Source organism: Neovison vison, chromosome 9, assembly GCF_020171115.1.
Source record: "Neovison vison isolate M4711 chromosome 9, ASM_NN_V1, whole genome shotgun sequence".
Classification (NCBI taxonomy): Eukaryota; Metazoa; Chordata; class Mammalia; order Carnivora; family Mustelidae; genus Neogale; species Neogale vison.
In genome coordinates this window covers 84,228,154-84,244,212 of record NC_058099.1, presented here as the reverse complement: position 1 = coordinate 84,244,212, position 16,059 = coordinate 84,228,154, and the positions used below count along the sequence as shown (strand labels likewise).

General features: G+C 45.7%; 1 protein-coding gene and 1 long non-coding RNA gene across 4 annotated transcripts in view; one reads left to right on the top strand and one right to left on the bottom strand.

Annotated features, from left to right (window-relative positions):
* Positions 1–88: 88 nt before the first annotated feature.
* Positions 89–14,972, top strand: LOC122917678. Of its 2 annotated transcripts, none has more exons than XR_006386432.1 (7): positions 89–1,499; positions 4,038–4,174; positions 6,778–6,834; positions 7,485–7,613; positions 10,851–11,110; positions 12,724–13,035; positions 14,130–14,972. It is a non-coding gene; the product is annotated as an uncharacterized LOC122917678 (long non-coding RNA). The 2 variants fall into 2 exon arrangements; XR_006386431.1 differs by having other exon boundaries at positions 7,451–7,613.
* The window catches only part of GNA14 (G protein subunit alpha 14), a 191,708-nt gene continuing 184,290 nt past the window's right edge, over positions 8,642–16,059 (bottom strand). For both annotated transcript variants that reach the window (XM_044265850.1, XM_044265851.1), the window contains exons 4-7: positions 14,317–14,445; positions 12,829–12,958; positions 9,963–10,116; positions 8,642–9,300 (exon numbers count right to left, since the gene is read on the bottom strand). In XM_044265850.1, the coding sequence (XP_044121785.1) occupies positions 9,110–9,300; positions 9,963–10,116; positions 12,829–12,958; positions 14,317–14,445 (604 nt within the window). In that variant the 3' untranslated portion in view covers positions 8,642–9,109. The remainder of the gene's footprint in view (positions 9,301–9,962; positions 10,117–12,828; positions 12,959–14,316; positions 14,446–16,059) is intronic.

The following is a 16,059-nucleotide window of genomic DNA, read 5'->3' as shown; positions in this document are numbered from 1 at the left end:
CCTTCAGCTCAGGTCATGATCTCAGGGTCCTGGGATCGAGTCCCACATCGGGCTCTCTGCTCAGCAGTGGTCTGCTTCCCTTCCTCTCTCTGCCTGCCTCTCTGCCTACTTGTGAGCTCTGTCAAATAAATAAAATCTTAAAAAAAAAAAAAAAAACAATTCAGTGCTAGCAAGAACTTAAAAAACGAAATCCTACATTAATTCCCTTGAATACTGGTGGTCTTGAGCGTGTAGCGTAAGTTCAGTAATGATCAGAAGCAGTTCCTAATCTTCAGTGTGCCGTGTCTTTCCCCTCCTCCCTACGGCTCTCCTTTTTGTTTGTTCCTAGATGCCCCTAAGAGCTGCTTCCCCATCCCTGTGCTCTCTTGGGCAAAGGTATCTTGGCTCTTCTTTTCCTAGACCCTCACTGTTCCAGCTAATTTTTTAGCATTTTGTCAGGTTCCACAAAAACTGTTGCTTTGCATTCATTTCTTGAGGGAAGGTTGGCTGTTGCAGCTTAGTGTTGCTGCGGTAGAACCGCGAGCTGGAAGGAGTAATTCCTGTTCTCCCACCAGTGATGCTCTTCTGCTCTTTACCAGCGTCGAGCGGGATGAGAACCAGTCTGTGCTCTCACTGGCTAACGAAAAGGCTCAGTGCGGTTACGGGAGCACTGACACATTGTTCCGTAACAGGCGTAGCTGTCGGAGTGTGTTTCCCAGACTGATTGGAGATCAGACCCATCACACCTTAAATCCCTAAGTCACTGTGCTGTGTATGTTTTTGTACGTGTGCTCAGACCTTCAAATAAAAAGCAAACACAAAGCCACACGGGGCCTCTAGCTTGGCGTATTCTGCACTTCCCAGGTGATTCTGTTTCTGCTTTACTGGGCCAGCTACTAGGGGAACCCCAACACAACATGATGAATGCAGAAGACCTCAAAAAGGAGAATGAAGGGAAGTAGACTAGGCTCCCAAGGATGCCTCTTTGGCATAAGAATTGTTTTTAAGGAACAACAGACACAGGAAAAGCAGGGGTTACTTTTTGTAATGAAATTCGTAAGCAAATCTCCATTTGTAAGGGTGTCTCCCTCTTTGTATTAAAAGGAGGAGGACCCTCAATCACAAGAAATGCTTATGAGGAAGAGCCCAACTTACATCTGCATGTCGACCTTAACCATACATTTCCTTGTAGCTCCCCATAATTGGCCTTCCCCACCCCCAACACCTTTCTCGTGTGGGGAGAAAAGTAGGGTGATAGCCTGGCCCATTTTAGAGGGTTACTCAGTTTTCCTGCGTTTCTCCCATGTTTACAGAAGGTGTACATGTTACTAAACTGTTTTTCTCCTGTTAATCTATCTTTTATTACAGGGATGGGATCCCACCCAACAATCTAGAAAAAAAGAGGGGAAATTATTTTTCCTCCCTTACAGTTTGGTGACTCAACATGGACTTGCTGAAACGGTGTACTCCCCCGGAGCCTGCAGACAGGATCCTGGAAAACTGGCAGAAGCTGGCAAAGGGTAAGAAGCCTTACCAACATAGCTCCCCTAGCTGTCTCTCTGTGCCTAGTTGAGAGAGGAAGGAAAATTTTCACCTTCTTCATTCTTTCCAAATTTCCATTAGCAGGAGAAAATATCTGTATGAACAGTTCTTTGTGTATAGAGACTCTGGTAAAGATTCTTCTTATGAATACCCTTGTTTTCTGTTGATCCCTTTCTTTCCAAAGAAGGTCATTGTTGTCTGTTGTCTCTTGTGTGTCATTTGTTGGAAAAAGGAGAATGAAAGGCCAGACATTTTCCTTTCATTTTTGTGTCTTGAGAGCTTGGCTTTTTGAACAGTGAGAATACTTCCTTGGTCTCCACTAGAGGGAAGATGCAAGTATGGGTTTAAATGTGACAGCCAGCCAGATAGGCTGGGGATCCAGGACATGAAGTGAGAAGCCACTGTGCCAGATCTCAAGGGAGTTTATCTTAGGGGTTCCCAGTCCATAAAGGACCTGTCTTCTCAACCTTCATTGTCTCAGTGCCAGAAAAATCCCATTCTAGCGGCATGTGTCCAGGATCTAGAACTGGAGGTGTCTCACCTTCTCATGGGATACAAGAGACATCCTTTCACTAGATCATTCTTATGGCCTGTGACAAGGGAAGGTCTTTGCTTTCTTACGTTACTTATGTTAACCCTAACAGTGAACTTCCCAGATTTGTAAGGACTGCATCTTTTCCAGCATAGGGTAGGATACCTCTTGTCTGCCCAAAGAGGGCACCTCTTGCATCCATGGTTAAGCCATAAAAAAGGCTTATGAGTTTGAGTCCCATTGGAGGTTAATACAAGATTCTACTCATCAATAGCCAGATGATGACTCATTTGAATTGGAAAGACTTAAATATTTGAAAAAAAAAATTTAGATCTCAATCTAAATGGTTCTCTCACCGGTATCTAGAGAATGATCAAATTGAAAAGAGGACATGAAGGAATATAGCATCAGCCTCAAGGACTCTCTGAACAAGAAGGAAGTGCAAAGCACTGTTTATCTCCACTTTCAGAAGATTTCTACCAGATTTAGAGAAGAGGTAGAGGAGTGGCCGTTTACAGCTCCACTCACGGGGTCCTCGACTGGCTGCTCGGGGGTCTTCTTCTCACCCAGAGGCTTTAACCCACTGAGCCACCCAGGCGCCCCACCAGCTGTTTTATAAATTGCTGACTTGTGTGTTAGTTTACCAGATTCATAGTTAAAATGTTATAGCGACAGGTATAAGGTCACTGTTTGTATCTATGTTTATGTGTGTGTCTGTGTGTTGTAGATAGGATATTTTTGGGGGACCGCCTGGGTGGCTCAGTGGATTAAGCCTCTGCCTTTGGCTCAGGTCATGATCCCAGGGTCCTGGAATCGAGCCCCACGTCAGGCTCTCTGCTCAGCGGGGAGCCTGCTTCCTCCTCTCTCTCTCCCTGCATACTTGTGATCTCTGTCAAATTTTTAAAAAATAAATAAATAAAGATTTTTTTTTTCCTTTTTTTAACCTCCAGATGTTACTGCCAAAATTAATTTGTAAACTAGCTCTACTCTTGGTTGGCTCAAATTCATGTGATCTGGAAAAATATTCAAAAGTAAAAGCCAGTGTAGTTTGGTTAATTGAAATAGGTATGTCTTCAGGATTGTCAGTTTTGTATGTAATGCTGACATACAACTTTTATTCTACCTGGTTTATTAGTCAAATGAGTTCCTTTTACCTGTTATAAAACTTGTCAGCAAGAAAACTAAAAGAATGATGGCCTTACTGTCTTTAGAAATCATCTCAGTATGATTAAGAACAAGTGAATTAAGTAGATTTAAGTGGGATTAAAGTTTATAAATGAAATTTTTCAACAGTGATGTTTTATGACATAGAAGATATGCTTTCAAATCTTTAAAATAGCTTTAAAATAGCTTTCAAAATCTTTTTGGTAATTGTAACCTATAAAATTTTCCCAAGTTAAATGATGGAAATTCATTGGAGTATCTAAACTTCCAAATATGATAAAATACTGGAACATTACTGAATGCAGGTTTTTTATATTTTTGGCTTAATACAGAAAAACTAAATACATATGGGTGTATTAGTAAACATCTTGTACCACACTGAAAAATTATACTATGAAGCAGCATATGCTTCAAAAATTACAGAATGTATTCATAAATTTGCCAAACTACAGTTGATAACTGCTTCTTAGTTCTAGAAATTAAGGTTTCAGAGGGTTGGGAATACTTGTTAGCATATGTAATTAAAACCTCTCTGTATGCAAGGAAAGTAAGATGTGGTTTGGGTTCAGAAAAGGTAGGAGATACAAAGATGTATTCTTGTTACAGGAAAGAGTAGTGTCCTGGAGTAGAACGAGTTGTTTCAGAAAAGGAAAGAGGAGAGGAAGGGAAAATGAATTGGATATAGAAAGTTGGAAAGAGAAAACTGTGTGTAATTAAGCTAGCTAAAATGGTATGAATTCATACATGTGTAAACATAAACTTTAGTATCAATAGTATACTCGAATAAAACTAAAACTTGGTTTTCTTCCATCTCCTGAAGGTGTAACTGAACCAACTGGAGTTTGTTCCCTGGCCAGTCAAGATAAACAGTACACCCAGCTGGGTTGTTGGACAAAGTAAAATGTGCAGCAAAAAAGGAGTTCACAGGGCATAACCTCCAAAGCTATGACTCCCTGAGTAAGTGTGCATGGGTTCCTTTTCTTTAGGGTTAGGGTGAATATTTTAAAAAGGGGCTCTCTTGGGGCACCTGGGTGGCTCAGTCAGTCAAGTGTCTGACTCTTGATTTTAGCTCCGGTCATGATCTCAGGGCTGTGAGATCGAGCCCGGTGTCAGGCTCTACTCTGGACATGCAGCCTGCTTAAGACTCTCTCTCTCCCTCTCCCCATCCCCCAGCTCATGGGCACATGCTCACTTGCTCTCTTTCTCAAATAAATCTAAAAAAAGAAAAAAATATACTCTAAAAAGGATGGATCTCTTGTTTTCAGATGTGGAGGCAGGCATGAGATCCTGCAAGCACCTTAAGGAAAGATGTCTACGCTACATTGTATGTTATGTAAATGAGGTTGTGCTCCTCGTTAGGTGGAGATTGTAGTATTACAATGAGGTGTAGGTAGTTGTCCGTCACTCAAGAGGTCACTCCGTGGTCCAAGGGCCCAGGTGTGAGCCAGGGGTTAAGCTCAAACTGGTTTGGGTGGTGTGGGCCTGCTGGAGGTCTTATCAGGACCTTCCCTATGCTATTGGCCTCTGCCTGAGTCAATAAACTGGAAAGAAGAGCTTAAGGAGAAATGTAGAAAAAAGGTCGGTGAGTACAAGAAAGGGGCTGTAATGGGGAGGGCTTGGGTTCTAGCTGGTAACAAAAAGACAATGTTCTTTCTGACTTTGGTCTGCTCCTGATAATAAAAAAACTGTGAAAGGTTTTTCTCTACCTTTCAAGCTGACTGGAAAACAAAAGATTTTGTGTTTTACTGAAGTAATTTCCTGTGTTTCGTGTTATCTTTATCATCAATTTTTTTTTTAAGATTTTATTTATTTGACAGACAGAGATCACAAGTAGGCAGAGAGGCAGGCAGAGAGAGAGGAGGAAGGAGGCTCCCTGCTGAGCAGAGAGCCCGACGTGGGGCTCGATCCCAGGACCCTGGGATCATGACCTGAGCCGAAAGCAGAGGCTTTGACCCACTGAGCCACCCAGGTGCCCCATCATCAATTTTTTGATTACTTAAGAAAACCCAGGCTTCTCAAGAGTAAGAGCCCAGTTTTGCTCAGAACTATGTAAGCTTCTGTACTTGCCTTTGAAATCTTTTGTCACTTTGGTTAAAATAGGTAATCAAGTATTGCTTCTAAATTCTGGTCAGGTGTTCAAAACTATTGAGCTTTTTGAAGAGCTGAAACTCAAATTCTAAATGAAGTCTTTTTAAAAAGATTTTATGTACTTATTTGAGAGAGAGTGAGCATGAGGTCTCACTCAGAGGGAGAACCAGACGCCCTGCTCTAGGGAGCCTGGTGCGGACTCATCCCGGGCTCCAGGATCACGACCCAAGCCAAAGGCAGTTGCTTAACCAACTGAGGCACAGGCACCCTAAATGAAGTCTTTTTGACCTTGAAATAACTAGGGATGTTCCAGAGGGCCCCTAGAACATCTCAAGATTTGTCTCTCTCCTTGTTAAAAGAGCTATTAAACTTAAAAAAAAAAAAAAAGCTATTAAACTAATTAGACTTCTATTAAATTACATGGGAAGCACTCTCAACTAAGAGATACTAACCTTTGCTTCGGTTGTATTTGTATGGCTACAGGTCATTAACATAAATGTTCCAGAAATTGTAATTCCTAGAAATCTGTTATGTCGTTACCACTTGTAATTCTACTTATTATCAGTTGCACAATAGTGAACTTTCACTAGATCTTTAGCCATGGCCATTTTTAAAGTGTTGCTATTTATAGGAGTTACTGTCTGCTTTTGCAAGACTGCTTCATAATCAAGGAGATTATGGAAAAAACTCTGACAAATACAGGCTTCTGATAACTTTCAAATCATCCATTGAACTTCTAAAACTCTATGGAAAAAGTGGAATTACAAAATTGCTAATAAGAGACCAAGATAAGCAAGGATAACATGCGATTGAATGAACCAATGAGGACGATTTTAATTTATATGACTTTGAAATACTAGTTATTTCCAGACTTAAGGGAAAGCTTTTTATTTTTTCTTAAGCTACCTTTGACTTAGAGCAATTTGGTAAAGTATGTATTAATGAACAAAATAAAACAATTATTTTTTCTCCCTACCTGGTCCCTCTAGAATTTGGAAACTCATAGTGACCCTTCTTATTTCCATGGCAATATGGTTACTTGTAAAGTTCAATAAGCATCTGTTCTTACAAGAGGACACAGTTAGAAACACTGGTTATACTACCAAGACTTTGAGTGGACTGTCATATTTGAGAATGTCCATAGAATCAGACGTGACTGTGCAGTTTTAAGAAGGTTAGTTTGACTTTATGGAGTTGGTATGACCCCTTTACAGGGTTTGAGGCAGCCTTACCCAGTAAGAAAGGTTACTTTCTGGCAGGTGCAGGAACCATAGAATATTTGGGGGAATCTTAAGAGAGGAACTAACCTAAATCTATAGGTATTATAGGCAACATGAGGGTAAGTTCCAATCTGAGATTCCTTATGATAAGTTCCAGTAAGTTCCAAAATTTCAAAGAGCATATACGGTCAACCACTCTTCTTGTTATGTAAATAATCAGGCCAAGTATAATTTTGTCATTATCTTTGGCAGAAATGGGGATCATTACAGAGAAAGATGAAGCTTCAGTGGAAACTCTACTACACCCCTGTGAGTATCAGATTCTAGTTGTGTTGTCTGATGTTTCATTATCTACCTGTAAATGAATTCTTCTAGTTTCCTTGCATAATCTTGCTAGAGCTCTCCTCAAAGTAACATTCCCAATTTTACTCTCTTTTGACTTGGAATCACTAAAAACAAACTGCGTGAAATTCCTGGAAATTTGATTTGATACATCGTGCTATAATGTTATCACTTATAATTCTAGTTACCTCAAAATGTAGGTCACAGAAGTAACCAGATGTCCTTGTCAGCTGCATTATCGTGAACTCTCATCAGATCTTTAATATTGGCCATTTTATAAGTCTTTTGTCAATTACAGAAGTTATTTCAGAACGTTTTGCAAAAGTGTGGAGCCAAGCCCTGCAAACTGAATGTGAATGACTTGCTGTAAACTCCACAGAAATGCCCCAGTAGCTCATGTTTACAGTCTTCGTGCCTGTTACCTTGTGGGCCAAAGTTGACCTCAACACCTGATGACAGAGACATTCACGCTGCAAAAGATCCTTTGACCCCAAGTAGAAATCTTCTGACTGGCTGCCCTCAGGGGAGAGATTCAGTGCATGATTTGCTCCAACCTTACCCTTTTCCTTTTCGCCCCCCATAGAAATGCTGATTAAATCCCTGCTTGCATTGTACAGGCCTAGCTGGGCTTCCACCTGCTCCTCCAGCTCCCCAAATGAGCCACCCTGACCTGTTCGCAAGACCGAGACTGGTTCCAGGAAACTACGGAACAATCTGTCAATCCACTCAGCTTCTGGACTGTGAAGGTAATTTGAAGTTTCAAAGGCAGACCCAAAGGGGAACAGACCATGGCACCCCAAAATATGCCTCTTTGGCATAAGGATGATTTTGAGCCAAATATTTTTAAGAAACAGGAGATCCAGCAAAAGCTCTGAAAATGTGGCAAGAGCTACCCTTTTATGAGGGAAATTGACATGGCTAAGGGAACTCCCCATTTGTAAGGGTTTCTCCTGCTCTGAACAAGAGAGAGAAGGAGCTCTCTACATCCTAACACCCTTACTCTTGTTTACTGGGCTAACCGCTCATAGGTGACTCCTCCTCCCCCAACATATTTAGCTGGAAAAGGTACTCAAGGGGAGAACCTAGCCTATTTGGGACTTACTCGTTCTTCTGGGTATCTCTCCTGTACACAGAGGCATACATAGTATTAAACTAATGTGGTCCCCCTCTCCCCACCTCATTAATCTGTTTTGTGTGGGGATCTCAGCCAGGAACCTAGAAGGTAAAAGGAAATGTATTTTTCCTCCCCTACAGGGACAAAGTTTGAGTTAGAAAAATGCTGCGACTTTCATAGTTTATATCAACCATGAACTCAAAGAAACACAACATAACCCATAACATAATGGCAGAATGGTATATTCTTAGCCTCCTCAGAAAGGCACAGAATCCATGGTTCCAACACCAAATCTGTGGTGGCTATCAGAACTTTGGCAGGGGTGACATTACATTTGTTAAACAATTTAGGCTTTTAGCCATTTTATAAGTTTACAAGACCGCCAGAGACACTATATATATACACACACACATATATATAATCAGTCATATACACATGCGCGCACACACACACACACACATTTTTCACCAATACAACATCTGTGCTGTCTAGAGCCCATTTATGTCAGCTTCGACTGCATGGTGATCAAATTATGGCAAAACTAAGATACACTGACATAGTCATTAATTTGGCTTAAGAAATAACACACAAAAAAACTGTTAAAAATCTTTGATGGCATGTTAAATGCATACTTCAGCATGAAGAGAGAAAACCACTCAATTTAAAAATCTCTAAATTACAAGATTTAATAAAAAGCTTCAAACCCATTAACTTTTAAACAACAACAAAAAAACGCCACCCAACTTAATCCTAGAGGTCTCAAGGCATGATCTATAAATTAACAGACCCTTCTGTTATAGGCTGTGTTAAGGACTATTATTAAACACCCTTTAACTTAAAGCAACAACACAGTAAATCACAGTGGCTTTTAAGATTTCTATAAAATATCAAATTCAAAACTTACACAGAATCTCATAGCCAAAAGTCAAGAAAAGAAATCTAAAGACAAAGGCTTTGACAAGGTTGGCTGAGCTCCAGCATCTCAGACCGTCCATCACCCGTCCCTGGGGCCTGCGCCGCGGGCCCGGTGCCGCCAGCTGGGGGGGTGCCGTCACAAGCAGTGGCAGACAAAAGGGAGGAGCTCGCAGATCCTGTCCTGTGGGATGGGTGAGGTGTGCGCAGCAGCTTTTAAACCAAGTTGAACTCCCTCAGGTTGAGCTGGAGAATTGTGTCCTTCACAGCCGCGAACACAAAGCGGATATTCTCCGTGTCTGTAGCACATGTGAAGTGAGAATAGATGACTTTCTCTTTGTCAGGATTCTGATCTTGGTAGAGCTTCAGGATAAAGTCTCTGGCGGCTTTGACATCCTGCTTCGGTCCTAGTCAAGAGTGCGGGGACAGGAATGAAGAAAGCTCCTAGACCCCAGGTCCTCCCCACAGTCCAGGTTCATGATACTCCTGTCCTCACATGGGATCCTTCTCTGAGGGATCTTACTCCTAGAGAAGAGCTTACCTGGGCTGCTCACTTCTTTTATAGCTCATAATGGACCTGTAAAAGAGACTTTTAAAGAGCCCACTGCTCTCTAGAAAGTGTAATTTAAAGCAATTTGTCGAAAAACAGTGACCCCACGTTCTGGTTTGGGCCACTCAGGCAGACAGAAGCGGACGAGGGGCAGGGGAAGCAAGAGCACAGGACTGGGACTGGGCGCCCAGGTCTGATGTGACAGCGTGAGGACTCTCCCCACTAGCCGGCGCAGGTGAGGAAGGCCGGGGGGCACCCGGGAGGCGCCCTCGAGTGCAGATGAGGGTGGGGGGAGCGTGAGCAGGACTTCCCCAAAGAGGATGTGCCTGAGCTGGGTCTTGGAGGACAAGATGGAGTTCACAGGGGTTGGCATGTGTGGAGGGGCTGAGGCAACAACAGAACCGTGCCCCTGGAGCTTCCATGGAAAAGTCTGTTAGGGGCAGATCGGGAAGGCCCCTGGGCTCTGTCAGTAACGCTGGTCGGATGCCAGGGAGGACAGCAAGAGGGACACTTACTTACCTGTGTATTCTGGAAAGTAGCTAATTAGATGAGAGTACATGATTTTCTCCTCCAAAAGATCCTTCTTATTTAAGAACAAAATCACAGATGAGTTCAGAAACCAGGGATAGGTAATAATGGTTTTAAATAAGGCTTTGCTCTCCTCCATGCGGTTCTAAGTGAGAAACCAGGGACTTAGAGTTAGGAAAGAAAAACAAGACTTTGGAAGCACCAAGCCAGATTGCTGGTACCACCCATGTGTCCCCTCGCCCAGCTGCCACACCACTCTCCGTGCTGAAGCTGGTAAGCACAGGGCACCCCCGACCCCCAGGACACCAGGCCTTGAGCTTCTCTCCCCCCCTCTTCCGCTCTGACTCTCAAACACCCCCTCCTGAGTCTGCTCTCCTGAAGCACCCCCAATAAACACACACAATATAAGGCTTTTGTGAAACTTGGAAAAAGGTTCATGCCCATATTTGGCAAAAATTTTCTGTTAAATTATTGGGATTACCAAGTGGTGAAAATGCATAACGTAGACCTGAGACACCCACTGTAACTGGGGGTGGGCTTCCAGGCCACAGGAGGGAGGGTCCTCTGGGACTGACACTACTGAGCCCCTTCCCTGGGCCGCACCTCACAGGTGGGTAATACAGGTGAGGTGTGCTCGGGGAGCAGGGTCCCCGTTTTACGGATGAACATTCTAGTGCTCATAAATTTAAATTAGGTCCCAAGTCCGTGTAATAGTAGGATCCGGTCCAAATTATGTAGAAAAGAGTAAAAATTTAACAGTAGACATTGCAGGAATATATCAAATGTTCCTAATTTAGGGAGGGTACCCAGGGCACACAGAAATCTTATCTGGTGACAACAGTTGTTCTAGATTGTACTCTGAAGTGTTTATTTTTTCAGTCAGCTCTGCAGAGCCCACTCTGCGACATCAAAGACATGCCGCACCGACTGAGCCAGCCAGGCTCGCCTGCTCTCGAGGATTTCTAAGAGTAAAGAAATAAGAACTTCCCTTTATAGAGGGCAGCGGTCAAAGACGTGAAAGCCTTGCACGCCCACTCCAGAGGGATAAGTCTGTCTCCCTGCAACTCCTGCATACCTGGACCCGTTCTTCTATGCAGCCCATTCTTGGCAGTTAAGATCTGGAATTCATTACCCGACAGGTAACCCCTTAGTTGTTTTTAAAGCTTTAAAAAAACTTACTATGGTCTTACCAATAACGGTCTACAAGAAAGCTGACCCTTGAACATTGCAGGAGTTAGGGAGGCTGATCGCCTGGCACAGTTGAAAATGTACATATAAATTTTGACTCCCCCAAAACTCGACTAACACCTTACTGTTGACCAGAGTCTCACCAAGAACAGTTAACACATTTTATGTGTAATGGATGTTATATTCCATATTCTTTCACTAAAACTAGAGAAAAAAATGTCATGAAGAAAATCCCAAGGTAAATACACTTACTGTACCATATTTATCGGGAAAAAAAGCTCATGTGTAAATGGACCCGGGCAGTTCAAACCTGTGTTGTTCAAGGATCAGCTATACATGAAGAAACAATTCCTGTAAGCCCAGTGTACACATCACATATCTACCCGCAGGAGGGCGAGTCTGGAGGGGAATTCCTCTCCCAAATACCTTGTGGCTTTTAGGAGAGGAGAAAATGTCTAATTTGTAAGCGTACTGGGTTGAGGCATTGGTCCCTTGTGCCCCTGAATAATCTTTTGAGTTTCCAGAAAAACATCATTAAGTAATCCTGAGACAAATTTGGAGCTCATTTTTCGTATTGATAACTTGAAGCCTTTTCCTTTTTTAAAAAAAAAAATGTCCCTCCTGGAAAAGCTGGGTGGCAGCCAAGATTCTTCTTTGTACAATGAGACCAGTAAATGGGCTAATCCTCTCCTAATTAGCTAATGTAACTCTTCTCCTCAGAGAAAAGCCTGCTCTCGAGAAATACAAAATATAATTTGTTCATAGTTACTGCCTAATCCTGGGCAGAATGTTTTACTGGTTTACTACCATGACCTAGAAGGAAGAGACATTCTTCTGTAAGGTCAGGATGTCTCATGCAAGGCTGGGGAAAAGACGGGGGGAGGACAGTGGTATTGCACAGCCCCACCTCCCAGAGAAGGGACAGCGACGGCTGTCCTTGCGCTCTGGGCAGATGTGGCTGCTGCAGTCCCCCACAGCTGGCACGACGGCAGCTCTGCACAGGACTCAGAATATCTGGCCAGGGAGCGTCGGAACAGCTCTAAGCAACTCACACCACTGCTTAGCTCAGTTAGGACCTCATTTGGAAGCCCTGGGGAGAGAGACCGGGAAGCCTGCTCCCACATGCTTATGAGAAAGAGCACTGCTCAACTTTGGCTGTGCATGAGCACCTCTGAGGGGCTTGGCAAAGAGAACCCGACTTAAACCCAAGAAATATAAATCTCTACTGTGACTTCCAAAAGATGGTCTTTTCTGGAAACTTCCCGGGGGATTCCAATATGCATGCAGCCAGGACTGAGAACCAGTGCTTTCGGGAGGCTCTTCTACCCTTGGCAGCACCTGAGATCCCAACCCAGGCTCAGCCCACCCCTACCCCAACTGCATCAGAGTCTGGAGTTGGACCCCGTGCCAGGTTCCTCTTAAAGATCCATTCTCAAACTTTCATGTGTATTTTGAATTAGCTGGAATCTGGTTAAAAAACAAGTTCTGATTAGCTCAGCATGGGTCGATTGGGCATGCATTTCTAACAAGCACGAAGGTGATGCTGGTCCTCTTAATTCCACAGGCTACACTTGGAACAGCAAGATAGTGTAACCTCCAGAACAGAACCTAACGCCAGAGCAGGCCGGCCTCTTGCAAACACACAGCTGCCCCTACCCACCCAGCATACCTCGTTGTCACACTCAGCCAGGACCTGGTCGTATTCACTCAGCGCAACCAAAAAAATAATGGAGGTGACACTCTCAAAGCAGTGAATCCATTTCCGTCTCTCAGATCGCTGGCCACCAACATCTACCATCCTGTTCGACACAAACACAGGGCATCCAAAGGTTGGAACACATGGCTCTTTGGAGATGGACAGGAATCGTCATATCGTGTAAGTCGGCACTCCTTAGGGTCTTCGATAATGTTTTAGAGTGGAAAGGGGGCTTAAGACGCCAGTGTTGAAACACCGCTGCGTTCAGCGGAGAGGGACCCTAGGGGCTTCCTAGTGAAGGAGGCACGGAACGTAAGGGAGGTTACTGGAGACAGTGCCGCGGTCACTCGGGGAGCCTGCTCGGGGACACCGGTCTGGAAGCAGCTGCATTCGTCTGGGCAGAAAGCACAAGCATCACCTAAGTGTCCCTCTAAGCACTGTTGAGCGCCACGGACCAGACGCGGGAGGGGCAAAAAGGCAGGTCCTCTTCCTGGCCCCCCAGCTCCGCCAGCTGCCTCCCCGCTGCCTGTTTCCCACCGCTCTCCTCAGACTCACCCACCAGTCCACAGGACGTGGGAGCCCCCCTTCTGGGCTGTAAGACCTGGAGGTCTCCCCCATCCCCTGTGGCAACCCGAAGGCTCTACCCGGGGCTTTGGGAAAAGACTCAAGGGAGTCAGAGCCCAAAGATGGCTTGTAAGCATGACGCCGCAGGAGGCAGGCAGTTTACAGAAATGAGTCAAGTGGGTCTCTCCAGAGTAGAACAGCAGGCAGCCTTGAGAATGCTCAGGGCCCCGGCTAGAGGCTTGACCGCTAGGCAGCTGCAGGCAAGCAATGCCGGGCAGAAGTGCAGGCCCCCACCAGCGCCTCAACCTTTCAGGAGCAACCAGGGATCAAATGTTAGCAAAATGGGCCAGTTCTTAAATACTGGCTCAAAAGTGCCTTAGAAAACACCAAGTGGGCCACAGAGAATACAGCTGGGGACCAGATTCAGGGTTCAGAAGTAGCTGGCAGCACCAATTCTAAAAAGCTCACAGTCATAAATTCGTGGGGACCCAGATGCAGATTTTCAAGGGGCTGGACCAGGGGGCTCCCCAGTGCCACAATGCTCCAGAGGCCCGGAGGTGAGATGGGGTTCACGACAGGACCTGGGCGTGGCAGGACTGGACTGGTGTCATCTCCACTAGAAAAGCATCACGTAAAAACGCTGATGGGGAACAAGGGAATGAATGGGTATAAAAGTGCTCTGAAATGTTCTTCCTGTCCCCTTGCAACAGGACAGTCTCAGGTGAGTTCCTCTCTCGTCCAGGACTGGAGACCTCTCGTCATGTTACACACTGAGATGGAGAGGGTCAGATGCCTCCAGGAGACCCATCCCTTTGAGGAATAACACACTTAAGAATCCCTCCAGGGACTTCCAAGGCCACACAGATTGGGAGGACCATGTCAGGGCGACAGTCTTACCGAAAGATGATGTTTTCCAAGTCAAACGGATACTCAATGATGCCGGTGGTGGGCACTCGGACGCGAAGCACGTCTTGCTGTGTCGGCACGAACGACGGCGTGGCGATGCGGTCAAGGTCACTCAGGTAACTGCGGGACCAGACGACAAGGCTCCAAGACTCAAGAGAGAAACGTCCACCCTACGACTCCCAGCACCCCCACGAGGTTCATGGGTTCCATCCGTGCCCACCCGGAAAGCTGGTGCTGGGCGGTCTCCCCACCCCCAGCTATGTTTGGGAGAGAATATGGATCAGAAGCTTCCATGAGTCCTCATTATTCCAGGGAAGTCCGGGAATAATGCCATCTCTTCCTCCAGGCTCTAAGCGTTCCCTCTCCCTGGCCAGTGAGGGATCCAGCGGGTCAGAAGGAAGGGATGTTGGGATCTGGTCTCTGCCCTCTCAGCTGCCTTCCTCCTTCAAAGCCCCCTGCCCCCGACATTCACCCCACCCACAAACATCGTAGGATGGAGATGATGTTCTTAAAGTCTCTGCTCAATGACTTTGAGTTTCTATGAAAATACAAAGGTATAATACAGGCCAATTCAAAGTTCTTTCAAAATTACAAGATAAAGTTTACTGTTCACTGGGACATTAAACATCTAAAATCAGCCAACACTGGTCTCGGATTATTTTTGGCTGCAGAGTAAAATTCCTAAGCTGAAAACAAATTACTTTTTCTGTTTTCTTGCTTTTTAACTTCAAGACCATTATACAAGGCATTTTTGAGTCAAAGAACTGTAACCCAGGCCCTGGCCACGGATGGAGGGGGTGCTTTGGGGCCTCCTGCCCAGCACGGCTTCGCCGCTCCTCCCCCTGCACAGCGGCGGCTGCTGAGCGAGGACCTCAGAGCGCGGTGCTGAGCAAGGGGCATGAACGGGAACCGAGGGGGAGCTCAGGGTGGCAGGCGGGCCGTATTCATTGCGCAGCCTTCCACACAGGAAGCGAACCACCCTCCATCGGGCCATCTGTCACCAGAGGACAGAGAACACAGGTGGGCCCACAGCAGCACACGCTGAATTGTTCTGAACTGAATGCCTGTCCCAGTAAGCAGACTGCTCTGGCACAGCTGCGACCCCCCTCTCAGTGGCTGGGCCAAGAGCCCGCATATGGGGCTTGCCATGCCCCTAGTCCCCCAATCTTAACCAGTGCTCGAGAAGTCCACTGACCTGGACTGAGTCAGTGCGGCAGTTCCCCAGCTGGGGCAGCTGCTGGCGTATGAGCCCAACTGTCTCTGGGGCAGCAAGGTCCCCCTAGCCGTTTCCTACATTCCTCTGAGCAGTTCCAGAGCCCGGGCCACTCCCCAGAACATGCACAGAGGTAAAGGACACTGGGTGGCCTCAGGGAAGGGCCAGAGATGCCTTCACAGACGTGCAGTTGTTGCCCCCTCCGCGGCCGTCCACAGCTGTCCACCCTCCTCCCTGGGACACTGCCTACCTGCCTTCTGGCTCTTTCCTGAGCCAATCCCAGACCTCTTCAGGGCTTCTTTTATTTCCTTTTCCTCCTTGGCTGCTCTACCACACCTAAATGTCCCTGTAATCAGATTGGTTGTGCCAGCCTGGGGTAGTAGCCTGAAGCACTCAGCCTGGCACTAGGACCAAAGGGAGGCCACGGACACTGGAGGGGAGACTGCAGGTTTCCTCTCCTGCCGGCTGCCTTGTCCAGACGATCGCGTGAACTGCCCCCCCACACCAACTTGGAGGGCAAC